Here is a 27,973-nt window from a genome sequence, read left to right as displayed (position 1 = left end):
TACATTTGGCTTCAGTTATAGGTGTTTCCTCTCAGATTCAGTTTGATCTTCTTTTGCTTTCTAGATTTTTCCCTTTGAAATTAGTCATAAAAATGTCCATTCCAAGGTATTTACCAAAGGCAAGACACATTTTTGGAGTCAGCATTCTAGAGAAAAGCAGAGAAAACAGTCATAAATTTTTAAGAGGGGTCAAAGATATTTCTTTTCATAGATTACTTTTGAATTACCCATAGTGAGAGATGTTGTAATTCATGCCATGCACCTGTCACTAAATGAAAGTTTTGATCAAATAAACAATACTGTCACATTTGCTGTGCACTGTGCAAATGCAGGAAACTTTGAAATTCCTACTGACCAGTTTATTTATGTACTATCCTCACTCACTTCTATGGAATGGCTATGCTCCTTTAGACTGACAAATGGTAGCAAAAACTAGAAAGAAAATCGGAATAATTAAAGCAGAATTTCTTGAGGGTAAGTCCCGGGCATCATAGTTTTAAATGTTCCTCAGGTGATCCCAATGTATACCCAGGATAAGAACCATTGTTTTCATTTCTTGGAGGTAAAGGAACTGAACTTTTCTTCATCTTAATTCTGTGTAGATCAGATCAATTCAGCTCAATCAACACAACCCAGCAAATATTTCTCACATGCTTCTTCTGTGTTTGTACTGTACTAAACCCTGAACATGGAGCAGGAAACAATTAAAAAAATGTGTCTTTTTCTCACGAGGGGTGACTAATCTATTGTTTTTAAGCCTCAGATTCTGTAAATGTGATAAAAATCTGTCACACGAGCCTGGTAAGCCTGGTAACATTCACTTAGTAAATGTTAAATGTTGTTCTGTAGAAGACAGGAGGCTTGGGCTACAGACACCTGCAAATACTCTGGAACTCATACTATGACCTCTTGTGAAGTTGTAGGTGCTCTTTCACAAAAAGAAATGAGGAACTTTTCAAATATCCTCCACATATTTTCTGGCAACACACTCAGGTTTTGTGTCTCCTATTTTCAAAATAAAATTCTACATTAGTTGAACTCAGAGAATTCACCCAAAAAGTGGGGGAGAAGAATACTATTTGCTTCTGTTGAAGCAAATTTTACTCTGTAAGCCCTAAGTCGGGGGCCTCCCTGGTGGCGCAAGGGGTTAGGCATCAGCACTGTGAAGCTATCTGCAGCCACTGCAGCATGAGTTCGATCCCCGGCCAGGGCCGTGACCCATATGGCACAGCAGACCTCTCCTGACTCACCCGCTGCTCCCCTCAAGCAGGGTATTTCAGTCTATCTGCCTGCTCTGTTCTTCACTCTGTCTCTGGTGAATCCTCTCACCCCTGCATCTCTGGCCTGCACCCCAGCTCGTGTATACATAAATAAATAAATCTTAAAAAAAAAGACCTAAATGGTTTCTAGATTTTCTCAGCGTCTGGAGTAACCAAGACACAACCAGCAAAAATGCAATAAATGGTACTTGCATGATTAAAGTTCTTCCTTTTTGTCATTAAAACATATGAAGGTGTTTTATAGGCAAGAGGTAGCAGTTATGGGACACATAGCCAAAATGATGGAGAACTTATTAACTTACTCTTTAATGATCAATAGAAAAATAATAAATTTTGGCATTACTAAGAAAACTTCATCCTTCAAAATGGCATTTACAATAGATTGGGCCGCGTAATTCTGATCCAGTAGAGGCAACAGAAATGAATACCTGCAATAAAAATAATAAAAATTATATTCACAGGGTAGTATTTTTTGTTTTTATGAACACTAATTATTCAATTTTAGACAAGGAGTCATAACATACAGCTGTAAATATTCAAACAAAATGTAAATATGCAGAAACACCTCATGTATTTCTTTCATGATCAATATTGGGGCCAGCGTTAATACATTTAATTTCCTAGAATAAACCCCCTGCCTATATGCATTTATTGATATGTGATGATCTAGACACATGGGAGGAATTACTTTTAGATTTCTTTGTATTTCTTTTTTTCTCTTTCACTCCAAACATCAAATAATTATATACTATTAAGAAACAAAAATGCATAAATTATTTTAACAACAACAAAAAAATCTCTTGAGCACGTGTAATGGGTCTTTATTTTAGCCAGATCATTTTTACAACATTAAACAGAATTAGGTGCTTGTGAAATTAACAGGAATTGAAACAGTATGAACTCACTACTTCATAAAAGCATTATTTTGACAACTTACATTTTTGTATCACATTTCGCTGTTACTTGAACTATACTCCCTCAAAGCATTCTGTTGATCTCAGTTTATTCTAGGAATCTGATCAATTTTCTACAATTGAATGTTGATAATTAGTCTTTAGATTCTATTCTTCTAGAAGTTTCTTAGAACTATAGCTTAAATGATTCTGGCATTTATTAAAAGACAATTTTCCAAAGAAGATATACAAATGGTGCAATGGTTACATGAAAAGGTGTTAAACATCACTAATAATCAGGGAAATGCAAAATAAAACCACCTGTTAGAATGACGAACAAAAAGACAAGCGATAACAAATGCTGAGGAAGGCATGGCCCACCATTGACAGGAAGGTAATTTGTTATACCCAGTATGGAAGACCGTACAGTGGTTTCTTAGAAAATAAAAATGGAACTACCACATGATCCAGTAATCCCACTTGTGGGTATATATTAAAAAAAAATTGAAATCACGATCTCACAGTACACTCCCTTGTCCGTTGTAGTATTCATAATAGTCAAGATATGGAAACAGCCTAAGTGTCTTGTTAATTGATGAATGAAGAAAATGTGAAATATATTTCAAATAAGTAATATGTTAGATAAATTTCATATATTTAATCTATATTTACATATATAAATATATATGCACATACAGAAACTGGAATACTAGTCAGTCATGAGAAAAAAGAAAATCTTGCCATTTGTAACAACTGTATGAACCTTGAAGGCATTATGTTAAATGAAAAGTCTGAGAAAGAAAAGGCATCACTTATATGTGAAATATAAAAAGTGGACTCAGAGAAACAGAGAGCAGAGTGGTAGTTACCAGCGGACTAGGGTGAGGGGAAAATGGGAGCTATTGGTCAAAGGATACAAATTTCCAGTTCTACAGCTAACAAGTTCAGGGAATCTAATGTAACACCCTGGTGACTATAGCCAGTAATATTGGATCATCCAGTTGAATGTTAAGAGAATAGATCTTAAATGTTAGTACCACAGAAATGGTAATTTTATGATGGGATGGAGATGTTAGTTAATGATATGGTGGGAATCATTTTGCAATATATAAACATCAAATAAACTTGTTGGCACATCTTAAATTTATACAATATGCACATTAATATCAATAGAACTGGACAAAATGCAGTCTTTGTATTGTATCATTGTTTCTTTCATACCCCGTTATTTTAGGATTACTAACCTTTCTTTTTCTGGACTTTATTTTTAGCTTTTATGTATGCTGTGACTCCAGGTTTAAGGAAACCATATGTAATATCATTGCCTTCCTCAGCTATTGTGCCATCTCCTCTCATCTGGTCACATTCATTCTGTGACCATGACAATACTGCTTTTATCCTTACCGTTCTGGAGAGGCTAGTTCCTTTGCAAAAACGAACGTATCATTTCTGTTTCCATCATTTAAGCATTTTCCTGTTATAACTGTTCCCTCCAACCAGATATACTAATTTTACTGCTTAACTTCAGATCTTTCTCACTCTCCTGTTAGAGATCTTCTGAAATTCTTTCAAATTTTCTAAGTTAATTCCTAATAATGCCACATTATTCTTTATGATCATTTCTTCAGATCATATGATATTTATTTATCATTTATGTATTTATTTAAATATACTTTTAGTGAAGAATTAAAAAAAAACAAAAGTTGAGAATTATAATGAACCAGAATACAGGTAAATGGTTAGCAATGGTTTCTCCTGAAGAAAAATTGCTTCATAGTTTCTAACCTCATGTGGCTTACACTCTGTTTTGCTCATTGTACTCTAGACACAGAGGTTCAGGTTCTTAGTATGCCTAGTTCCTTCTAATATCCATTCCTGCGATATTAGATTTTCTTTTAGATCTTCTCATTTTCTTTTTGTTAATTTGCATTTATCCCTTGAGTCAGTTTCAATATACTTCCTCTGACAGCTGTCATTAACCACCCCATCCTGTTTTAAATCATATGCATTTTATTCTCTCATAGCACCTTTTTAAAAAAACTAACAAGCACATATTATCATTGATTCTATGAATATTGTTATTTTAATAATATTGTTAGAAATAAAGAAGAAAATAAGTCTTGGAGGAAACATACCTCACCATAATAAAGGCTATACATGGCAATCCCACAGCTAATATCATTTTCATTGTCAAGAGGTTAGAAGAGCTCACCAATGCATGTACAAATCAGCAAACAACAGTACCCAAAATTCATTATATCTCCACAGGAAATGATGTTGCTCTTACAACCCCATGGAAAAATGCCCTCCAGATGCTACATAAGGTTTTATGGACCTTTGATTCAGGAAAGTGCATGTGGCTCTCCCATGAGAAATGTTCTTTCCAATCTATGCCTTTTTGCTGTCTTTTTCTAAGCAAACCATGTTTTAATCAGAATAATTGATTGCTTTGGTTTGAGACTGACATATTTAGTGTCTCACGTGGAGATCCAGAGATAGATTTTCCTAATAACTTCTGAGGTGGGTGTAAAATCAGGTGTGGTGCTCATGGGTCTGCTTGCGTTCATCACTTTTTCACTGACCTTGGGTCTCAGGGTCAGTCTGCTCCTGGATTTGAGATCCCCAGGCTGGTGTGATTTCTCCAGTGCTTATTTGGAAATTTTGCTGCTTTTCTATCTGGGACTATCAACCCTGCTTATAACTGTTCGTTCAAGGGTCTGGGTTATCACAGTGGACTTATGTCAACAATGGGCAGATTCTTTGAAATTAGGGAGCTCTTATTAGAGTGGAGCTGCCTTTCAATTCAATTCATTAGGGACAGATTCTCCAATCTGTGTTGTGCTGTGTGCATGTGTGCTTGAAAATTACACTTAGTCCATTTGTTCTGAGAAAGCTCTTTCTGGGGAATTATGCTGGTTTTCATTTGGAAACAGGCTATTTCATTAGAAATTATTGCATTTGGATGAATACTCAGATTAGCACTAACCTGATAGAGACAGGTTGTTTCTTTATTGGAAATTACACATTTTTTGTAAGAACACGAGTTGATCAACGTCTGATTTCCTTTTGGGAACAGGGTCAACTATGAAGATGCAAGCCATGCAGGGAATTTCTGGGAGCAGCAGCAGCAGCAGCAATAACAATAACAATAATAATAAAATGGGACTTCAGTCATCTAAGGGTTTTGAGGGTGTTTCTCCTTTAGAAATTGAAACCAGCTTATTGTTTTAGTACCACTGTCCTTCTACATGCAGTTCCAAGTGGACCGAATCTACTGAAAGTAATTCAGAACTCCAGTGGTCACTAGATGGAACTTTTGAACACCCCAAACTTGGTTTTCTTTTTTTTTTTTTAAAGATTTGTTTATTTATTTATACAAGCGCTGGGTACAGTCAGAAGTGCGGGAGGGTGAGCGAATTCACCAGAGTCAGAGCAGAGAGCAGAGCAGGCAGACTGACGAAGTACACTGCTGAGGGGAGCAGCAGGTGGCAGGAGAGGTCCGTGTGCCATGTGGGACCGTTACCCGGCGGCTGGGGATGGAACCGGTGCTGCAGAGGCTGTGGGCAGCTTCACAAGCCAGTGCTCAACCGCTGTGCCACCGGGGAGGCCCCCAAACTTGGTTTTCTTAAAAATGTATTGGACAGCCATGGATCTCTAAGTACTACAACTGAATGGAAAACCTATTTCAGTTGGCATCTGGAGGCCTCAAAATGCTATCAAAAGTCAGTCTTTTGGTGAAGGAAAATTTTCAAATTACAGAGGCAAACAAAAAAGATTTAAAAGACTTCCTCAAGTCTTTTAGTCTCTCTCTCCTCCCCTATTCATCCTTCTCTGGACTTGCAGCAACAACAGACAGGTTTGCAGTCCCTGCTTCTCACACCAGCTTTGTCCTCCTTTGCTAGGATACCTACCTCCTTTCCAGAACCTCAGTCTACCCAGTCCACTTCTTTTTCTGAACTATCCCCTTTTACAGAGCTTTCTTTTGAGTCTCCCTCTCAGAATTCATTCTGATTTATCCATTTAAACTTAAGCTTTCTGATGATTAGACAAATCTCAGATCTTGTAAGTTCCTTGGACTGAAGAGCCAGTTTCCTAAGGAAACTGAAGACCCTCATAGGTTTGCTGAAGGATTTAACATAGCTAGGTTTTTCTGACTATACTCATCAGCTCAAACGCCTGATCTCTCATGAGGACCTGAAAGAAACTTCTTTGGTTAATGATGAAATCTTATGGTACACTGATGATTAATATTTGAAAGGCAAAAAGGGCAAATATTGTACTGGGTATGCAATATCAATGCCCTTTGAGTTAATGGGAGGGGCATCTTTGCTTATGTTGTCTACAGTCTAGCAAGTCAAATTATGTGTGCGTATGCATACAACACATAGGCCTGTCTCTAGCCAAAGACAAAACTAGTTTTGAATACATATATATGCTTCAATCATCTGCTTGCAAGAAGGTACTCATATTTTAGCAAATATCCTGTTAGACCTGGATAAATTTTGCCTCTATAAAAGTAGAAATTTAGTTATGTGAAAATTGACAAACTGTGCATTAGTTAACAGCAAGTCACACCAAATGACTCTTGGTATTTTTCTCTATTTAACCAACTGTGTTTGATTTTGGTGTCTGGTTTACCACCATCATACAAATTGGACTGTTTTAATTATGCTTTGTTTAGTTATTGTTTACTTGTATACCTGTTGCTTATAAAAATTTTGTATAAACAATGTGCCCAATGAGAAAGATATAAAAGGAATCCAAATAGGGAAAGAAAAAGTAAAACTATCACTATTTGCAGGTGACATAATGATATACATAGAAAACTCTGAAGGCAGCACTACAAAACTATTAAAAACAGTAGACCAGCATAGTTAAGTAATAGGCCATAAAATCAATATACAAAAATTCTGTTGCAATGACATATGAAAAATGCTTATCATCAGGAAAATGAAAATAAAGACCACAATGAGATACCACCTCACACATGGGAGAATGGCTCATATCAAAAATACCAGAACAAGGGTTGGAGAGGATATGTTGGTGAAACATGTACTGGTCCAGATCCTGTGGAAAATAGCATGGAAGTTTCTCAAAGATTAAAAATATCTACCATATGACCCAACAATTCTACTCCTAGGTGTCTGTCTGAAGAATGCCAAAAAATTAATTCAAAGGGATACATGCAACTCCCATGTTAACTGTAGCATTTTTGTTCTGATGTCTCCACACCCTGTTTTTTTTCTCTTTCCTTTATCTCTTTTCCTTTGGATGCTCATTTCTTTTTTTTTTTTTAATTTTAAATTTTTTTAAAAAGATTTATTTACTTATTTATACAAGAACTGGGGTACAGGCCAGATGTGTGGGAGGGTGAGAGGATTCACCAGAGACAGAGCAGAGAATAGAACAGGCAGACTGACAAAATACATTGCTGAGGGGAGCAGCAGGTGTGACAGGAGAGGTCTGCCAGGCCATGTGGGACCCTTACCGGCAACCGGGGATCGAACCGGTACTGCAGAGGCTGCAGACAGCTTCACAGAGTGGTGCTCAACCGCCTGCACCACCAGAAGAGGCCCTGGATGCTCATTTCTATGGTCAGCTTTCAAGGATTGGTTCTAAAGTTGGTCTTTGACCTTTTGTTTTGTTTCTCTAAATTCTTCATATAAATGGCATCATCCAGTATTTATCTTTCTCCTTCCAGCGTATTTTGCTTGGCATAATCCCTTCCAGCTCCAAGTATATTGCCTCAAATGGCATGAAGTTGTCTTTTTTTTTTGATTGCTGAGCAGTATTCCATTGTGTGTGTGTGTGTGTGTGTATAACACATCTTTCTGATTTGCTCATCTGTTTTGGGAACTAAGTTGTTTCCATTTCTTGGTTATTGAAAATAGTGCTGCTGTAAACATGAACATGCAAGTTTTCTTTCAAATTAGGAATTGTGTTATTTGGATAGATACCTGGAAGTGGAAATGTTGGGTCATATGACAGATTCAATTTAATCTTTTGAGAAACCTCATTGTTCATGTGTATTGATGTATTTTTTTTTCTTTTTCTTTTCTTTTTTTTTTAAGATTGATTTTTTTTTTTTATACACATACTGGGTACAATCAGAAGCGCGAGAGGGTGAGAGAATTCACCAGAGCCAGAGTGGGGAACAGAACAGGCAGACTAACGAAATACACTACTGAGGGGAGCAGTGGGTGCGGCAAGAGAGGTCTGTCGCACCATGTGGGACCCTCACTTGCAGCTGGGGATCGAACCGGTGCTGCAGAGGCTGCGGGCAACTTTGCAGCCTAGTGCTCAACTGCTGTGCCACCAGGGAAGGACCTGATGTATTTTTTTCATTTCTTTTTTGATTTCCTTGTTAAACCAGTAGTATTTCGGTAGTGTATTATTCAGTCTCAGTCTATTAGAGGACTTCTTTCTTTTTAAGTGTATTTCAAGTTTGATACCATTATGGGTCAGAAAAGACACCTGGTATGATTTCAGTCTTCATGAATTTGTTGATACTTGTTTCGTGGCTCAATACGTGGTCAATCTTGGAGAACTATTCCATTGTAACCAGTGGCTGAAGCCATAGACTGTTAAAGGTGGTGCCCCCTGGAGGGGGTTGCTGGTGAGGATAGATAGTCTCAGGAAAAAAGCTAAAAATTATCGCATTGGGGTGGGGTGGCCAATAAGAAATATAAATGACTGCAGAATGGGGTGTGAGATTCCTTCAGTTTTGGGGATTCAACGTTTTTGGATCTTCAGCATTTGGGGTCAGTGGATTCCGGCTACCGCTATGCCAAACTTCTAGACAGCTGTTGCAGGCCTCTGAAGGTGGAAGGCTCCAGCAGCCAAACTCGGAGAGGTAAAGTTCAGAATTTCCTTGGAGAGGAAAAGTGCAATTCACCGAGCAACTGAAACTGTTCCTGGTTTTGCTGCTGTTACAGCCTGGCAGAGAAGGTGAAGACCGGGGCCGGGCACCTCACTGAGCTGCATGAGTGTGGCCCTTTGTTGGGTCCTTCCGCTGCTGCAGTTGAGGTCTTGAGAGTTACTTGTCCTGTGCTGTGCTGCGGTATCCTGGAAGCTCTGGGAGCATCTCCTATTGCATCTTCTGCTGTCTTTGTGAGTTGGAACCTGGCTTATAGTCTGGCTGTCATGTGCTCCAGGTCAGCAGAGGCAGGAAGACGCCATCTTGGACATGTGGCCTATTGTTCGGGAGAGGAGCTCTGTGTTCTCCGTGGCGGGAAGACGCGATCTTAGTTGCTTTTGTTTCAGATGGAAACACTGGACAGGGCTTCGGGTGAGGTAAATCTTTGTTTACCTCAGTTCGGCCTCAGTAAATCTTTGTTTTTCCCTGGTTTGTTAAATAAATCCCATTGTTGTTCCCTGAGCCTGAGTAGTCTTGTAATTGTGCGCATGGGTGAAGAACTCAGACAGTGACATGTAAACTATTTGGACAGTGGCCTTGGCCAGTTTTAGTGATCCCTGCTGCCCTGTATCACTATGCGCCTTTGAGAAAAATATGTATTCCACTTTTTTGGGTGCAGGATCTTAAAGATTTTCTTAGGTTCATGTGGTCTAATTCTTTTTTAAAAACTATTATGTTCATATTCACTTTTTGTCTTATTGATCTGTCCATTGTTGAGAGTAGGGTGTTGAACCCTATGACATATGTGTTTTTACCAATGTTTATTTTCTGAGTTGATAGTAGTTGCCTGATATATTTTGGTGCTCCTTCATTTGGTGAGTGTACATTGATAAGTGTTATGTCCTTTTGATGTATTGTTTCCTTAATTGTTTTATAGTGTCCATCTCTGTCTTTTTCCTGGAAAACTATTTTGTCTGATATAAGTATGGTTGTCCCTGCCTTCCTTTGGTTTCCATTCACATGTAATATTGTTTTCAAACATTTTATCATGAGTCTGTGTATAAGTTTGGAGTTTAGGTACATCTCTTGGAGACAGCAGAAGGCTAGTTTTTTTCTCCTAATCCAGTCAGATACTTTGAGTCTTTTAATTGGTAATTTTAGCCCATTAATGTTTAGAGTGATTATTGATATATGAAAGTCTATTTTTTCCATTTTGCCATATGTTGTGGTTGTATCTATTTTCTTTTTCAAATCTCTGTGTATGTTCTTCAATTTGACTTAGACACTGGAGTTCCTTTCAACGTTTTTGGAGGGGGGTGTTTAGTTTTTGCAAATTCCTTCAATTTCTGTTTATCTGAGAAGACCTTGATTTTTCCTTCATATCCAAAGGGTGACATTGCAGGATTAAGTATTCTTTTTTTAAAAAAGTATTTTATTTATTTATGCATGTAAGAACTGGGCTACAGGCCAGAGGTGTGGGGGGTTAGAGGATTCACCAGAGACAGAGTGGGGAACAGAACAGGCAGATTGACCAAAATACACTGCTGGGGGAACAGTGGGAGAGTCAGGAGAGGTCTGCTGTGTCATGTGGGTTGCTCCCTGGCCGGGGATCAAACTTGTGCCGCAGTGGCTGCAGATAGCTTTATAGGTTGCATCTTAACCCCTTGCACCACCAGGGAGGCCCAGGATTGAGTTTTCTTTGTCTGGCAGTTTTTATCTTTAATTTTTTTGATCACATCAATCCATTCTTTCCTGAGACATTTCTTAAGAGGAACCTGATGTTAGCCTGATGGGGGTTCCTATATCGGCTATCTGCTTCTTTTCCCTTGCCAACTTCAATATTCTTCCTTTGTGTTGGACTTTTGGGTGTTTCAATAACATATATCTGGGTGTAGGTCTCCTTTTTGTTTAGCCAAGTGTTCTTTTAGCTTCCTGGATTTGTGTATTTCCTTCTATAGGTTTGGGAAATTTTTCTCTGTTATTTTTTTAAATATGTTCTCCGTTCCTTTCTCTCTTTTTCTTACCCTTTCATGATACCTATAATTTCTATATTACATTTCCTCATGGAGTCAGAAAATTCTTGAAGTGTTTCTTCACTTTTCACATTGTTTCCTTTTTCTTCTATCTTGCTTCTTTGTGTACTTGCATCTTTATGTTCACAGATTTGTTCTCCCATTTTATTCTAGTTTCATAGATTTTTACACTATGTTTCATGCTATTAATCTTTTTCCATTCTGCAACTCCATTTTTCTTATTTAGTTTATCATTTTTTTTAATAATAAATTTTATTGTTATATTCCCCATACAATTGCAGCCCCCCATTCTGACCCTAATCCCTCCCCTCCCGCCCCCGCCCCCTAAAAGTGTCTCTGGTTCATAGTTTTTTGTTGATTTTGATTTTCACTTTCTTAAAGTTATTCATTTTCCTGGTCCCTTATTTAAGTTTTCTAGATTCCTATTATGAGTGAGACCATCCGGTATTTTTCTTTTTCTTTTTGGCTTATTTCGCTGAGCATGATCCCTTCCAGAGCCATCCATGTTGCTGCAAATTGCATGTGTTTATCTTTTTTGAATGCTGAGTAATATTCCATGGTATATATGTACCACATCTTCTTGATCCAGTCATCTATTTTTGGGCATTTGGGTTGTTTCCAAAGCTTAGCTATTGTAAACAGTGCTGCTGTAAACATAGGGGTGCAGGTGCTCTTTGGAATTGATGTTTCTGTGTCTTTTGGGTAAATACCTAGGAGTGGAATTGCTGGATCATATGGAAGTTCTATGTTTAGTAGGTCCAGAAATCTCCACACAGCTTTCCATAGTGGTTGGACCAGTTTGCACTCCCACCAACAGTGTTGTTGATTTTGTTTTTTAGAACACTTGTTTATGAATTTTATTGTCTTTGATATACTTTTGTCTTCTCTGTGTTATTGAATTTCTTTTTGATGGCAAACTTGGATTCTGTATCTGATAGGAGGACTCATGTGACTGCGTGTTTTCCTGTTTCCCTATTCTTTGCTTTCAGGATCATGCTTCTGTGTATGGAACTTCTGCTGGGTGTGGCTCCACCACCCATGCTGCCCCTGTGTGCTCACAGGTAGAGCCTAGGGGTCTCTGGTGCTGTTTGGGTCTTTTGGTAGCCTTGTCTAGGGTAGGCACTGCCTCTCATGGTGCTGATTCTGGTTGTGGGGCCAAGGGTGCTCATCAGAGTTTGGCTGGGTGTTGCTGGCTTTACAATCCAGTTCTTGCTAGCCTTGTTTAGGGTGGTCATTGCCTTCTCACTGCAACACTATTTACAACAGCTGAGCTATGGAAACAACCCAAGTGCCCAAATACAGATGAGTGGATCAGGAAGACATGGTATGTAAATACAATGGAATACTACTCAGCTATCAAAAAAGATAACTCACCATTTGCATCAATGTCAATGGAATTTGAGGAGATTCTGCTACACAAAATAAATCAGATAGAGAAAGACAAATACTGGAGGGTTTCACTTATATGTGGAATATAGGGGAAAAAAGCAAAGGGTCAGATAGCAGCAAACTAACAACAGCCCTCAAAAATTTACTCTAGAACTGAGGCTACTCTAGAGTGGGAGGAAGAAGAGCAAGAACACAGTGGGGAGGAGCACAATGGACTATGATGGTGGATATGAGAGTTTTGGTGGTAGGTGTAGTGAATTAACAATACCTGAAGGGGGAAATCATAAAAATAATGTTGTAAAGTAATGTTACTTCAGTAACAAACAAATGAACACAACCCAGAGAAATCTGTTGTGTCCTTTGTACAAATGACAAAATAGAAAGGAAAGAAATCAATAAAACAGTCTCATTTATAATCATATCAAAATAATCCAATTTTCTAGAAATAACAGAGGAGGGAAAGAATATATACAATGAAAACTATAAAACATTATTAAAAGAAGTAGATGAAGACACACACACAAATGGAAAGATATTTCCTGCTAATACACTGGAGGAATTACTTTGTTAAAATGGCCATTTTACCTAAACTAATATACAGGCTCAATGAAATCTGTGTGAACTTATACACCTACATCATATACAGTATTTAAACCTGTGTTACCTCAGTGAGAGTAATATACAGAGAATATATATAATATATATTATCTAGAGTATATAGATATACTCTAGATAATATATATACTACAGAGTATATATATACTATGAGAGTATACATTTATATATATATATATATAAAATATACAGAGAGTGTAGTTTGGTGCTATCTGACCCTTTGCTTTTTTCCCTTATATTCCATATATAAGTGAAACCCTCCAGTATTTGTCTTTCTCTATCTATATATAATATACAGAGTATATATATGTATATGTGTGTGTATATATATATATATATATATATATATAGTCAACTAATCTATGACAAAGGAGCAAAGACTATTCAAGGGAACCGGGAAATTCTCTTTGATAAATGATGTTGGGAAAACTGGATTACTGCATACAAAAGAATTAATCTAGACTCTAACTCATACCAGACACAAAATCAACTCAAAATGGATGAAAGGCTTGACTGTAAGACTGAAGCCATAAACTATATAGGCAAAAGACTCCATGACATACACCTCAGAGACATCTTTGAGGACTCATCCCCAGAAGCAAGGTAAACAAAGGAAAAAAGAAATAGCTGGAGTACATCAAAAGAGACAATGACCAAAAAGAAGAGAAACCAGCTAATGTCTTATATCTATGATATGCCACATCACTCCTGTGAAAGGGAGAAGGTCTTCCAGAGGCTGTGTAAGTTTTTGGATATATACCTTTGATTCACGGAAGGACCTGTGGATCTCACCATGCACTTCTTTCTGTAACACACACTTTCCAATCTGTCTTTTCTGTCTGTTTGTTTCTGAATGAATCTATTTAATTGTTTGAATAACTGAGTGTGTTAGTTTGAGGTCAAAACTGTACATATTTTAAAACTTCAAAATGAAAAGAGGATAACTGACCTATATTGAAAAATTATTATAAGAGCAAAGGCTACTGTTCACTTACTTGGTTGAACAGCCCTCAAACATTCCAGTTTTAATGAAGAATGGGCATACAATGGTGGTTTTAATGTTAGTTTTCTTTGTCAATGTTAATTCATAGTAGAGAGACTCTGCCAATCCGTAAGCTGCAAATTTGCTTGCAGAATAATCTGAAACAAAATGAGTAGCTGTTAGAAATAAAATTTGAAAAGTTAATTCTAGGAATTATTTAAAATTGTGAAATTTCTTTTCCTTGCTCTGGCTTGTCCTTGGGGACAAAGCATCACTGCTAAAATCATTCATATGCTCAAACATTCTACTCTTACATTTCCTTACTAAATACCCAACAAGATTAAAATAATTCCACTTCTATTAACCCAAGAAGACTAAGGAACTAGTAGAGACATTCTTCTCTTTATTTTATTTAAAAAAGAGAATATCTTCTCTACCATTTTCACTTAAAATTAGGAAAGGGAGAGGAATGTCAACATTTTACATATAGTGAAATGTACTGTAGAGTTTTCTTTAGTGTAGGAAGAGTTCTATGTACTTTAGAAGAGCCATAATTTTTTCGGGCTATGGGATGTGAAATACAAGGGCACAGGGTGAAGTACTCACCTACTAGACCACTGGTACCAAATTTCCCTGCTGCACTTGAAATACAGACCAAATGACCATGGTTAGCTTTTAGCATGGCAGGAAGGAAGGCCTTGTAAGTCTAGAAGATATAAAAACATTGTGTCAATATTTAATTCATTTTTTATTTCATTTGCTCAGAGTGATGAATTTAAAAATTAATTTAATAAATATTTAATATTTAAAATGTATTAAATTCTGAGACAGTATAAAATAGTCACTAATATTGTATAGTCACTCTTAAGGATTTTAAATTTACATTGTTTTTAAGATTTATTTATTTATGCATACAAGAGCTGGGGGGTGTAGGCCAGAGGTGCAGGGGGGTGAGAGGATTCACCAGAGACAGAGTGGGGAGTAGAACAGGTGGATCTACTGAAATACACTGCTGAGGGGAGACAGGAGAGGTCTACTGTGCCACATGGGTTAGCTCCCTGGCCAGGGATCAAACTCATGCTGCAGTGGTTGCCCATAGCTTCAGAGTGCTGAGACTTAACCCTTTGTGCCACCAGGGAGACCCCCTAAAGTTACATTTTTAATTGAGGCAACATTGATGTATAACATTGTATGTAATTAGGGGTATAGATGTATGTCACCATATCACACCTACCACCAAGGCACCCATAGTTCATCTCATCCTTTGCTCTCCACCCTCCCTTCTCCCTCTGGGAGCCTGAATTTTACAGTCAGATTTCTAAGGTTTGTTTTTGTCTGACCCTTATGAAGTTAAAGTAGTTAATTCATAAAAAATACTATTTGACTTGTTCACCTTTTAAGTAAACTATACCAATTAAATTATATCAATATTTTACATTTATAATTTGTTAACAGTGCAAAGGCTAGTTTTTCTAAGATGCTGAGTTCCTCTATGTAGTTTTAACCTAACTTTTTAAATTTTTCACAATAGTTATGGGTCACGTAAGTTATAGTTTCCAAAAAGAAAAAATCAGGTCATAAGGAATACAAATATGTATTCACTTAAATTGGATTTTTTTTTTTTAAAGATTTATTTTGTTTTATTTATTTATTTATTTATGCAAGCACTGGGTACAGTCAGAAGAGCGGGAGCGTGAGAGAATTCACCAGAGCCAGAGCGGGGAGCAGAGCAGGCAGAGGGACCGAAGTACACTGCTGAGGGGAGCAGCGGGCGGCAGGAGAGGTCTGCGCGCCATGTGGGACCCTCCTCCTGTGGCCGGGGAGCAGCCGGGGATCGAGCCGGTGCTGCAGAGGCTGCGGGCAGCTTCGCAACCCAGCGCTTCGCAACCCAGCGCTCAACCGCTGCGCCACCGGGGAGGCCCACTTAAATTGGATTTTAACAAATGATGACTTCATTGTAAAATACAGGTTTGATGCTTTGAACTTCATGCGATTTTGACAATTGTTTGGACTTACTCTAATGACACTTTCTTTGAAAACCACTTTTCTTTTTTTAAGATTATTTATTTATATAAGCACTGGGTACAGTCAGAGGTGCTGGAGGGTGAGAGAATTCCCCAGAGCCAGAGCAGAGAGTAGAACAGGCAGAAGGACCAAAGTACACTGCTGAGGGGAGCAGCCGGTGGCAGGAGAGGTCTGTCGCGCCTTGTGGGACCCTCACCCGGTGGCTGGGGATCGAACTGGCGCTGCAGAGGCTGCGGGCAGCTTCACAACCCTGCGCTCAACCACTGCGCCACCGGGGAAGCCCGAAAACCATTTTTCAATGTTATCTTTTTTTGACATTTTAATGTCACCGGTGAATGTGTTTCTTTATAGCACCAACTTAAATGCTATGAAGACTTTTGGATAATGAAAGTTAGATAAGTTTATGGGAAATCTTTGGTTACCCATAAGTAAGATTTTTAGGTAATCAAAAGTTGGGTTAGTTTATGGAAATCTTTGGGTACTCATAAAATTTCAAAAGAAATTAAATTCATAGAGCAAAGGTATGGCATCACCCAGCATAGTTTTAACTTTTTTCCCAGTAAAGCTTGAACTGAAAAGGTAAGTTTAATGTGGCATATACCTTATCTTGTAGCACAAGGATAAAGTTAACTACATTTTAAAGTTGTGGCTGGAAAATAATTTTTGGCATACAGGCCTATGCATATTTTTATGTTTACAGTCATATACATATTAATGCTTGTTAAAATAGGCAAAATATTTATCCAAGAGAAAGTGAAAGACTTGAGAGCTTAGAATTGGCCTTGGAATATTCAGTCTGATTTCAGCAAAGAGCTTAAAAGCTATATTTTTTTCTCTTTTTTTAAGAAACTGTATTATTTTTTATTGAGGTAATGTTGAATTACAACACCATATATGTTTTAGAGGTGTAGAGTCACATCTCTTCAGATGTATGTTATCACACCACACCCACCACCCAGGCATCCACAGTCCCTTAGCATCACCCACTGGGTCCCTCCACACTTTCTCCTTGGCACCCTGTCATCTGGTAGGTAGTTAGAAGACTATTTTTTCCCTTTGTGGAATTGCCCAGAGAGCAGAAGTTCTTATCAGAATACTTTGAGCCCTTGTGTTATTTTTGTCATACTGTTGAGTTGTGGAGACAAATGACAAAAACTTATCACATTTGAAAGCTCTATTTTAACCTCTTTTAGGTTTATTTAAAATAAGCAAACAAACTTGTATTATCACTTTAGCAATTAAGTTAGCCAATATAACCAATCATGTCAGTTTTTGTTTAGAAAAATAAAGTGATGGAGGTGTTATTGTATTCATAGTCATTGTGAGACAGTTTCTGGCTAGGTAGAGGTCCATGAAGAAACTGGCCAAAGGAAGATTATAGAAAAATGGAAATTTAAAGGCCCTGTGTCTGTGAGCAGACCTACCTGTCATCAAGCGACCACAAAAAAGTGGTTGATAAGAGGAGCATCAACCAGGGGTGATGACTCTGGTTTTAGGCTGTGAGTATTAATCTTCAGCAAGCTTCCACACTTCTAGCTGCCTGTTTGCTAATCTTCGCAAGCTACCTCCCACACGTGTATTCAGCAGATAGCAGCCCCTCAGTGAGCTGCAAAAGACCCTAGAAATGAGCATCTTAGTGGTACTGTGCTTTCAGGTGCCCCCTCCCTGTCTCTGCAGGGAGCTTTCTGCTTCTCTATTACAAAATAAACTCTCTAAAAATCACTCCTAGAAGTCCATGTTCTCAATTTTTGTGGCAGAAGACAAGAACTCACCGACACCCTGAAAAATTGTTGGCCCTTTTTCAGAGACTGAAGCCCCTACGTTATGTTCCCATAGTTGAAATGGGAATCAGCAGCAATAGGGATACTGGACACTATTCTATGGGGTATACTTAGTATTTGTCACATTTCTTAATTAACTTAGTCCTATTTTAGGACCTGGGAAATACTGTCAAATCAAAAGAAGAAACTTAAACTTTCTCAGTACAATTTATCAATATAAACATGTTTTAGTAGAGATTTTACACTTGCTGGGATGAACAGAAGGATTCTGAGGATTTGTACAGCTCTCACTGTAATATTAACCAAATTTACATGAATTTGTTATATATTATGCCCTAATAGAGATTTTTATTTTCTCTGATTGATACTTTTGACTTCTGAAACAAATAACTAGATTCATTATGGTTTGTCATCAATTGGTTTCTGGGTACCCTTTAGCTTGTCTGAAGACTCTGGTGCTATAAGCCAGAAATTGTGGAGGCACAGTACAGCAAGACATACTCAAAGTCACACTAGAAAGAACAATGTCAAGGAATCAACTCATTGGTACAGGATCCCTAGTGTGAGCTGGCATTGGCATGGTGAGGGGACCCTCAGAAGACCACATCAGGAATGAGACTGGTCCCTAGGACCTTATTAGCCCAGAAGCATTTGACAGTGTGAAAGCAGACTGACTAGGATTCAGCAAACAGAGTTCATTAATATAGGACTGGATTATGAAATCAGTGGGGAAATTTAAATGTGACCAATGTTGTATTTTCTTTTCTTTATTAATTTTTTTTTTTTAAAGATTTATTTATTTATACAAGCACTGGGTACAGCCAGGAGCGCGGGAGGGTGAGAGAATTCCCCAGAGCCAGAGCGGGGAACAGAACAGGCAGACTGACGAAATATACTGCTGAGGGGAGCAGCGGGCACGGCAGGAGAGGTCTGCGCGCCATGTGGGACCCTCCCCCAGTGGCCGGGGATCGAACCGGCACTGCAGAGGCTGCAGACATCTTCCCAGCCCAGCGCTCAACCGCTGTGCCACCAGGGGAGGCCCTGTTGTATTTTCTGATGGGCATATAAAGAAGATTTTTCTTCTTGATCTATTTTAAATCATCCTCAATTAAGAAAGCTATACTTATCTAAACTGCAATGAAACTCTTTTTGAAGGGTATTTCATCCCAAGGGAACCCTTAAAATCAGGGATAATCTCTTTTGGGAAATCTTAGTGTAGTTCATAATCTAACAGATCCTCAGAGGAAGGTAAGGGTGATGTAATTCTAGTTCTGAATTTTGGAGTTCAGATAAATGTCTGCACAATGGGTTAAGCTGAGATACTTAAAGCAAACCGATAATAAGGCCCTATCATCAGAGTCACAGAAGACTGAGTTTCTGCCTCGTGCTCCCTCCTCTGTGTCTCCCCACTCCATGTCTCCCCAGGTTCCAGTTCCGGTCACCTGTGCCTCCTGCATAACCCACCACTGCTATTCTTCATTCCACCTGAGCTTTACCTCCCCAAGTAACTCAGTCTCCTTCAGTCCTCTATTCATTGTCTACAGTTGCACTGTGCTATGTGGCTCTTTATGTATACATTTAAATAAATTGAATTACATAAAATTAAAAATTCAGTGCCTCAGTTCTACCAACCATATTCCAAATTCTCAACAGCCACAGTCACAGCAGCTGCCATATTGCACAGAATTACAGAAGAAGAATACTTCCATCATCATAGTTACACTGGACAGTGACGGTTATATGAGACACTTCAGGCCTCAAAGAAGATAGTCTGAGCTATAAATTTGCACATTCTCCTTCTTTAAATAGTTTCTTCTTTCTCTTTGCTTCTTCCTTTTCTGAGCTTTAGAACCATTATCACTCAACAGTTCTAGTGTAACAGAGTAATCCCCAGGGAAAAGAGTTCTAGGTTCCCTGCTCCATGTGTGGATGTGTGGGGCTGAGCAGGGAGGGAGAAGAAAGACAGGGAGAAGGAAGGAAGGAGGCAAGAAGAAGACCTGGAGGAGGTACGTGGAGCAGAGAGACATGTAAAGAAGGTGCTTGCTTCTTGGCCTTGGACTTGTACCAGGGACTTAAGACAGACATGGGTGAGAGACCCATGGGAAGGCTGACAATGGCAGCCTTTATCTTAACTTGGGTTTTGATTTGCTCCTTTTGTCCCAAACTTGTCTGGCCCCTTCTTCCCTTTCCTGTGGTTCCCCACCAGAAGGTGACTTAGATTTGTAGCCCAGAAGCATTTGACCCTGTTTTGGGTCACCCCGGTTTGGCTGGGCATTTACCAGTGATGGGATGGGTAAATTTGGGTGCCTGATTTGGTAACTATATTCTTTCTCTTTTTCTTCTTTTCTCTTTATTGCACAGTGATTGCATTAAATTTCTTTTCTATTGAAGGTGTAGCACACTAGAGTATGTTTTGTCTTGATATGGCAGTTGGCAGAACCCATTTATAACAGGTAGGTTTGGGGGCCCTGGGGTGCCTCTCACCCTGCCCTATAACATTAAGACCTTGGATAAATCACTTAAAATCTTTGAGCCTTAGTTTCTCTCTTTGTAAAAGAAGAACAAACATGGCAGCATGGTTACTATGTACAGGAAAAGAATTTAGAACAGTGTCTGGTCAGAACACTATAAATGCTGCTGATAATAATAACAATAATAATTATTATTATTGTTATTATTATTATAAAATGCTCATGTTGTTCTTTCCTTTGTTGTGATGCCCAGTCATGCATCATATAAACCACCACTCAAAAAATAGCCCTCTCCTTGTGCACAAACTCCTCTTTTACTCCTGAACAAATTAAATCTCCCTTGTATATTAGCTGTCACATTTTGTTTATGTTTTGGTAGGAAGATATCAGAATAGTCTAGAAAGCCTTGGAACCAAACTGGAGTGGGCAGAGGGGAAGGTCCTACCCTGAAAATTTGGAATAGGGCAAAACCATGAAAAACTAAGTTGACAGATTGGCAAGCAGATACCTGGACAGGAGGCGAGCCCATTAGTTTACCTTTGTAAACTTTGTTCATAGAAATACAGGGAATTTTCATGTTCAGCAGCAAAAAAACAAAAAAGAAAGACTTACCCAGACATGAGACAAGACATTGACAAGAAATGACTTTTCTACCATGTAGTCTGGAGTATCAAGGAACTCCTTTCCTGTCACCATGCCAGCATTGTTAATGAGGATGGTCACATCACCGACTTCTCTTTTTACCTGCATACAAGTGAGAAAAATGTGATTTCACTTGAGATGTTATAGTTTGATATTTCCAGGTCATTATTCCCACCACCCTCATTTTATTCAGGTACTTTCTTTAAAACTAGAAATTTTATTTTTATCCTGCAAAGAGAAATTCGTAATTTTTTTGAAGATTTATTTATTCATACAAGAACTGGGGTGTAGGCCAGAGGTGAGGGGTGGGAGTGTGAGGGAATTCACCAGAGACAGAGTAGGGAACAGAACAGGCAGACTGACTGAATTACACTGTTGAGGGGAGCAGCGGGTGAGTCAGGAGAGGTCTGCTGGACCATGTGGGTAGCTCCCTGGCCGGGGATTGAACTTGTGCTGCAGAGGCTGCAGATAGCTTCACAGTGCTGTGCTTAACCCCTTGCGCCACCAGGGAGGCCCAAAATTCGTCATTTTTAAAGTAACTTTATAACAAATTATATTTAAAAGACACATTGATTTGCAAAAAACACTGAAAGAACCTTGATTTTGTGTATTGTGTCAAAATGACTTAATATTGCAACATATTTTCTTGACCCTCTGTTTCCCTTTAGCAAGTGCCCTTTCCCGCTGGTCACAAGGGCCAGGGATGTTGTCTTGTGATGTTCAATTCTGTCTCCCTTCACACCTCTGAACACCTCCCTTTAGGTGGCAGGTATGTCCCCAATCAGCGTGGTGACTTCTGTAGGTGTCTTCTTGGCTCCCTGTCAGTCAGGTAGTGGTAGGAACACATCTCATGCTTCTAAGACCTGGCTGTGGCTTGACACGAAGACATCCCAAACACAAATGATTTGCTCGCATTGCCCATAGATCTCTGTGACTCTGTTACTTCTGTCTATGGCTGATGTTTCCCTGAGTTTTACAGCTGAGCTGCGAGCCCTGAGCCTCTTTTGTCCTCAGCATCTTGCTTCACCCTCCCTTCTTTTTTTTCTTTTAAAGATTTATTTATTTATTTATTCATTCATTCATTTATTTATTTATTTTAAGATTTATTTATTTATTTATACAAGCACTGGGTACAGGCAGAAGTGCGGGAGGGTGAGAGAATTCACCAGAGTCAGACTGGAGAGCAGAACAGGCAGACTGACAAAGTACACTGCTGAGGGGAGCAGCGGGTGGCAGGAGAGGTTTGCGCGCCACGTGGGACCGTTGCCTGGCGGCCGGGTATCAAACCGGCGCTTCAGAGGCTGCAGGCAGTTTCGCAGCCCAGCGCTCAACTGCTGTGCCACCAGGGGAGGCCCTAAAGATTCACTTATTTATTTATGCAGAGAGAGCTGGGGTGTAGGTCAGAGGTGCAGGGGCTGAGAGGAGTCACCTAAGACAGAGTGGGGAACTGGGGAACTGAATGGGCAGATTACTGAAATACACTGCTGAGAGGAGCAGCGGGTGAGACTGGAGAGGTCTGCTGCGCTGTGTGGGTCACCTCCCTGGCCAGGGATCGAACTCAGGCCTTAGAGGTGATAGTGCTGAGACTTAACCCTTAGGCCACAGGGAGGTCCTCCCCCTCCCTTTGGAACTGTCTCCCTTGCAGGCTGGCACCGTCCACACAAGATCACTAGCCTCATTAGAAAAATGTGTTCGAGGAAATAATGTGGGGCCTGCTTTTCTCTTTTTTACTATTTTGTCTCAGATTATAACTTTGTATGTAGCTCACTAAGGGCAAAGTATGATGATCTTTAAACAATAATTTGAAGGTTTTTTTTTTTTTTTCTTGAACTGGGTCTGAGGTCCTGATACTATAATCTGTTTTTTAAAAATTTGTTTCAGATAGAAACAATACCCGCTTTGTCTTGATTTTCTAATCTAGTCCATGATTTGTGTTGAGCCTTATCTGTATCCAAATACTATATCTGGGAGACATCAAGTAAATATTGTTTCTGATGTAGTTGAACAAGCTGTGAAAGGCAAGTAATGCTTCTGAGCTGATGTGGGCCTGAGAGGGTGGATTCCTTTACTTAAGAGTGAGAAATACAGAGGAAAAAATCCTTGAGAGATTAACTTTTAAAGAACATTCCCATTGGCTTGTTAAGGGAATTTTATCTAGGTAATGAGATTTAATTTTCATTGCAATTATGAGAGCTTAGGATAGCATTATTATCTTAGTTTATAGATGAGGAGACAGGTTCTGAGAAATCAAGGTTTTGCCAAAATACCCATAGATTTTGAAAGACTAACTGATACACACCCAATTTGAGTACATTCATGAAAAAAGTGAAAGCTCTTTTCACCCAAACTTACCATTCTATAGCCAAAATGATTATTTACAGCAAATCTCACAGGTATGCTTACGCGCGCGCACGCATGGACGCACACACACACACACACACACACACACACACAGAAATTTAAGAACTAATTGACCTGCACATTTGGAAATAATGTATGAATCTTTTCTCAAACTTTATAAAATAATTTGTGTATTACTTTTTTAAGGTGGAGATACTAATATTACTTCAATCTAATTTGGGACATTAGTTACTGTGTTCCTTTTGAATGCTGCTATTCATCTCTCCCACAAGTTTCACGGATTCGGGTAACATTCATAGTTTGTTGAAATTTTTGCATGTAAAGTCCAAATGAAATTATTTTGGTTTCTTGAGAGTTGAAAGCAATTAAAATTAAATAGAAAAGCAGATAAAGTAGTTGGCTTAAAAGAGGTCTATTTATAGGGTTATGAGAAAAGAAGGCAATTTTAAAATACAATTCAAATGGTGAAAAGATAATTTTGGTTAATGATTTTGGTTTGGTGTTTTATTAGGAAGCAAGAAAATTTTTAAAAAGTAGAACTGATTTTTTGGAGCTCTGCAGGAGATTACAATACTTTTGATCTAGGGAAGATTATTATAAAGGGGTCTTTTAAAAATTAATATATTTTTAAGTGAAATAATACTGGGGTACTCCCAGAGTGGGTACACTCCAGAGTACTCCTAGAGTGGCTAGGTATTGCCACTCTAGCAAGCCCATCACCTACTCACCCATGTTCTATCACCGTAGACCACCTGCTTCCTTCCCTCCTTCAGCTCCTTCACCCCTTGGTGCCTAAGTTCTGTCATCTGCTATCAAGGGCTATTTTTCATTGTCTTTATCTGACTATTAATTTAGTGACTTTATATTCCACACATTAGTAAAGACCATTTGATATTTCTCTCTCCTTCTGACTTATTTTGCTTAGCACTGTCCTTTCATGCTCCATCCATGTTGCTGCAAATGACATGAATTTATCTTTTTTGATCCTTGAATAATATCCCATTGTGTATATTTATCATATCTTCTTTTTTTTGCCTGAATATCTCATTTTATTATTTTGTTAATTCATACATTTTAAAAAATATTGTTATTGAAGTGCCATTATTTTATGTCCTGGCTAGCGTTTTAACAGCAAAGGATTCCCCTCCCTGCAGGTGTGGTCACTAATAGCACCACTATCCTCAAAGTACCCATAGTCCTCTGTTATGGGTCTTCTAGACTTAAACAGCCTGCTCAGCTAGCATTTTGATTATGAGTAGTTCTGCATCCCAGCACAAGGTCAGCACAGCCTGGTCAATCAGTTATCTGACCTAAAAGAATGTGATATACCAGACCCTACAAGGCTCCTTTCAAAATAAAACAAGAGCAGGACACTTGATCACCCTGGGACTATGGACATACATCACAAGATATGATCGGGGACACTGGAAGGGCTGTTGACTGATGTATGACTTTGCACACCAGAGTCTGATCAGTGGGATACCTTGTCGATTAGGTTGGAATGTAAATGGACAGTTATTGCATCATGTCTTCTTGATCCACTCATTTGTTACTGGGATACTTTGGTTGTTCCTATAGTTTAGCTATAGTGAATAGTGCTGTAATAAACATGGCAGTGCAAGTTTCCTTTCAAATTAGTGTTTTTGTGAATTTTGGGGGGTAGATGCCTAGAGTGGAATTGCTGGGTTAAATATCAGATCCATTTTTAATATTTTGAGACACTTTCATAGTGCTTTCCATAAGGTATGTATCAGTTTTAATTCCTACCTACAAAAGGGTCTTTTCAATCCTTATATATTCCTTGATGCAACCTGGACTCAAGATATCAGGAAGATGAAGTCTTAGCTCATCTGTATCACTTCTCTGCTCTATGATCTGGGCAAGTTTATCAACTTCTCTCTACCTCTGTTTCATTATCAGTAAAATGGACAAAGTTATAGTACCTACTTTACTATGAAGATTATATATGATAAAACTTCAGACTTCCTCGAGTACTAATCTCCCTACTTGGTGGCAGCACTGGCACTGTAGTTCCTTTGAGTTCACCACACAGACACTTATCTGTACACATTTCCTGCCACATTTTCCCCCTTTTACAAATAAGAACTAACTTTGAGTCCACTTGTTCTGTTCTATATAATCTATAGGGATATATAATATACTTATTCTCATTAGCTTAGTTTAGGTAATGAATCACAATGAATGAATTCTGTGGGGTCCCAAAGAAAGGAGTAAGCAACCGAAAATGTAGAGTGAAGAGGATGGTTCAAAAGGTAAGTGTCACAGAGTAGGAATTCAGTAAATATTTTTAATGAATAAATTAATTTGTTTTATATTTGGAACTCAGATTGCCAAAGGGAAGGAAAATCTCTTTGGGAATTCTGTTATCCGGCTGAGTTGTAAGCACACTTTCTGAACATAGTGCAATGGATAAGAGAGGAAACTTTGATTCTAGGATTCCCGGGTTGGAATTTTGGCTCTACCTATTACAAGTTTTATCAACTTGGACAAGTTGCATCTTCTCTGTTTCTCAGTTTTCTCAATTGTAAATGGGGCTAATAATGTTTATCCCAAGAGGGCTGAGTTGTGTTGATTAAATGAGTTTTTGCATCTATAAAGAGCTTAGAACAATAGCTTGCTGTGAAATTTTTGGTTTTGTTTTGTCTTGTTCTATATTTATACATTTTTGAGGTCCTGGCTAAAAGTAGGTCAGTTTTCCTTTTTGAACAGATGATTATTAAGTGCACTTGTCAGCCAATTTCTTTGTCATATTCTCATATTCTAGGTTATGATACACTTACCCCAGGGTCAGGTTCCAGACAACCATATCAGGGAAAAACCCTATGCCCCAGAATACACTGACATGATTCAAATTAGCCAGTCCTAAGGCTTCCTTCTTGGACCTTCCTATTCCTTCCTATGAAAACTACAGAAATGTTCTTGCCCATGTTTTCTCCTTACTCCTTCTGTCTCTTGATGGACCTGACACTTCCTTACCTGCTTTGCTTGGTATATTGTGTTCTTCAAAGAAACTGTGAGCATTACAAAACTATAAAAACCTTTCTGATTTTTCTTTCTTGATCTGGGTCTGGCCTTGCTACAACTTACTCAAGTTAATATGGTCAAACACTGTTCAAAACCTTGACCATTGTTGCTGAGTACATGAAAACTACACAGATTATGCTCACTATTATCACTGGAGAATTTATCAGGACTTAGTGTGATGTTAAACTGAATACCAGTAGGAGAAATCTAAGAGAAAATTTAGTCTAAAAAATTACTAACTGCTTCCATTCTATACTCCACATTCTATCTTCAGTGTATGCTAATAATGGATATGCATTGGAATCATAAAATATAAACAGTTATGTCAGATGTGATCTTGAATATCAGCTATTAAAATCCTTTAATTTTATGGGGAAAGAAACAGTGACCTAGAAAATGTAGGTAACTTGGTAAAAATTGCACAACCATTGAGTAGCAGGACTAGGATTTGGCCTACTTTCCACTGATTCCTGAGGGTAAATGAATCACCAAGACAAGTAGTTGGGCAACAATTCAGAAGGATTATCAAGTTCCCACTTGTATTTTTTCATTCTGTGCCTCTTTTTGGATGTTAGGAAATCAAAATTCTGATGTGCAGAATCAAGCAATAGACACATAGAGATGTTGGAGCATGTTTATATTTTCTTCTCCTCGTTTTGTAAGAACACATACTAAATGCATTTTTTGTGGGGGGTGTAGAAGCTAAGAAGAACATTAATCACCTTACCTGGTCAGCAACTCTGTACACCTCTTGCTTGTTGCCACAGTCACAGGTATAGACAAATACTTGCCCATCACCCTTTTCTTTGGCAAGTCTGCATGTTTCCATATTGCCTTCTTCATTAATGTCCCATAGAACTAAAATGGCTCCAAGGCTGGCAAAATGTATGGCCATTAGCCTCCCTATTCCACTTCCAGCTCCTGTTATAAGTACAATTTCTCCAGCAACATCCTTTTTCTTCTTTGGAATTATTTTGTACATTGCAGACTCTAAGAAATAATATAGACATTTTCCTAAAAATGCGAAGGTGTCCACAATTGCATCCATGTTGATTCAGTGAAGAAAAGAATATTCTACAAAAGGAAAAGTTAGTGGATAAATGTATTACATGACATCAAAATTGCTATATACCTAAAACATTTAGTACCAAGGAATTTTTCTTTGAGAAATCAATTCTTCCAAATATTTATTTTGGCAACAACTGCTAAAATTACTTGAATTCTTTAGCTATATAAATCCTTCTGTCAACATGTGCACAACAGTTCCTTTAACTCTCACAAGGGTGGCCCTGCTTTACAGTTGAGAGAACAGTCAGAGGCTGATCAAACCCACCCCATAATCATAAATTAATAATAGTGGGGAGAACTTTGAACCTAATGTCCAGACTCTCAAATACTAAGTGATATCGCAAGAAAAAAGGCTTAGTCTTGTAAAAAGAATTATCTTTTCATTATTGCCTTTAATTTATTTAAAGTCAGAATAAGGAATTAATTTTGAGATGTTCCTGGGACCTAAGTGAGGATGCCAGAGGAGATAGTCTGTCTTCGTCTTGCTGCCATCTCCGACCTTCCAGAAATTCCCCCAAGATAAGATAGGAAA

General features: G+C 38.4%; 1 protein-coding gene across 1 annotated transcript; it reads right to left on the bottom strand.

The window, feature by feature from the left end:
• Positions 1–37: 37 nt before the first annotated feature.
• Positions 38–27,421, bottom strand: LOC119242892 (short-chain dehydrogenase/reductase family 16C member 6-like). The gene is made up of 6 exons (XM_037508353.1): positions 27,101–27,421; positions 20,938–21,069; positions 14,631–14,754; positions 14,062–14,206; positions 1,583–1,708; positions 38–146 (listed from the first exon to the last, which is right to left on the bottom strand). Exons 1-6 carry the CDS (start codon positions 27,419–27,421, stop codon positions 38–40), a joined length of 957 nt encoding a protein of 318 aa, XP_037364250.1.
• Between the last annotated feature and the right edge of the window lie 552 nt (positions 27,422–27,973).

The sequence above is a fragment of the Talpa occidentalis genome, unplaced genomic scaffold, assembly GCF_014898055.3.
Source record: "Talpa occidentalis isolate TD23 unplaced genomic scaffold, MPIMG_talOcc4v2.1, whole genome shotgun sequence".
Taxonomy (NCBI): Eukaryota; Metazoa; Chordata; class Mammalia; order Eulipotyphla; family Talpidae; genus Talpa; species Talpa occidentalis.
The sequence above is the reverse complement of the archived record's forward strand: the minus strand, read 5'-3'. Positions and strand labels throughout refer to the sequence as shown.

What these genes read in the sequence shown, in the direction of transcription:
- LOC119242892 (XM_037508353.1), bottom strand. Translation starts at nt 27,421, where the DNA reads ATGGATGCAATTGTGGACACCTTCGCATTTTTAGGAAAATGTCTATAT. An exon ending in GTACTTCACCCTGTGCCCTT is followed by an intron (nt 14,207 to 14,630) that starts GTATTTCACATC and finishes ATTTTGTTTCAG; the next exon opens with ATTATTCTGCAAGCAAATTT. An exon ending in TTTGAGGGCTGTTCAACCAA is followed by an intron (nt 1,709 to 14,061) that starts GTAAGTGAACAG and finishes TTTTTATTGCAG; the next exon opens with GTATTCATTTCTGTTGCCTC.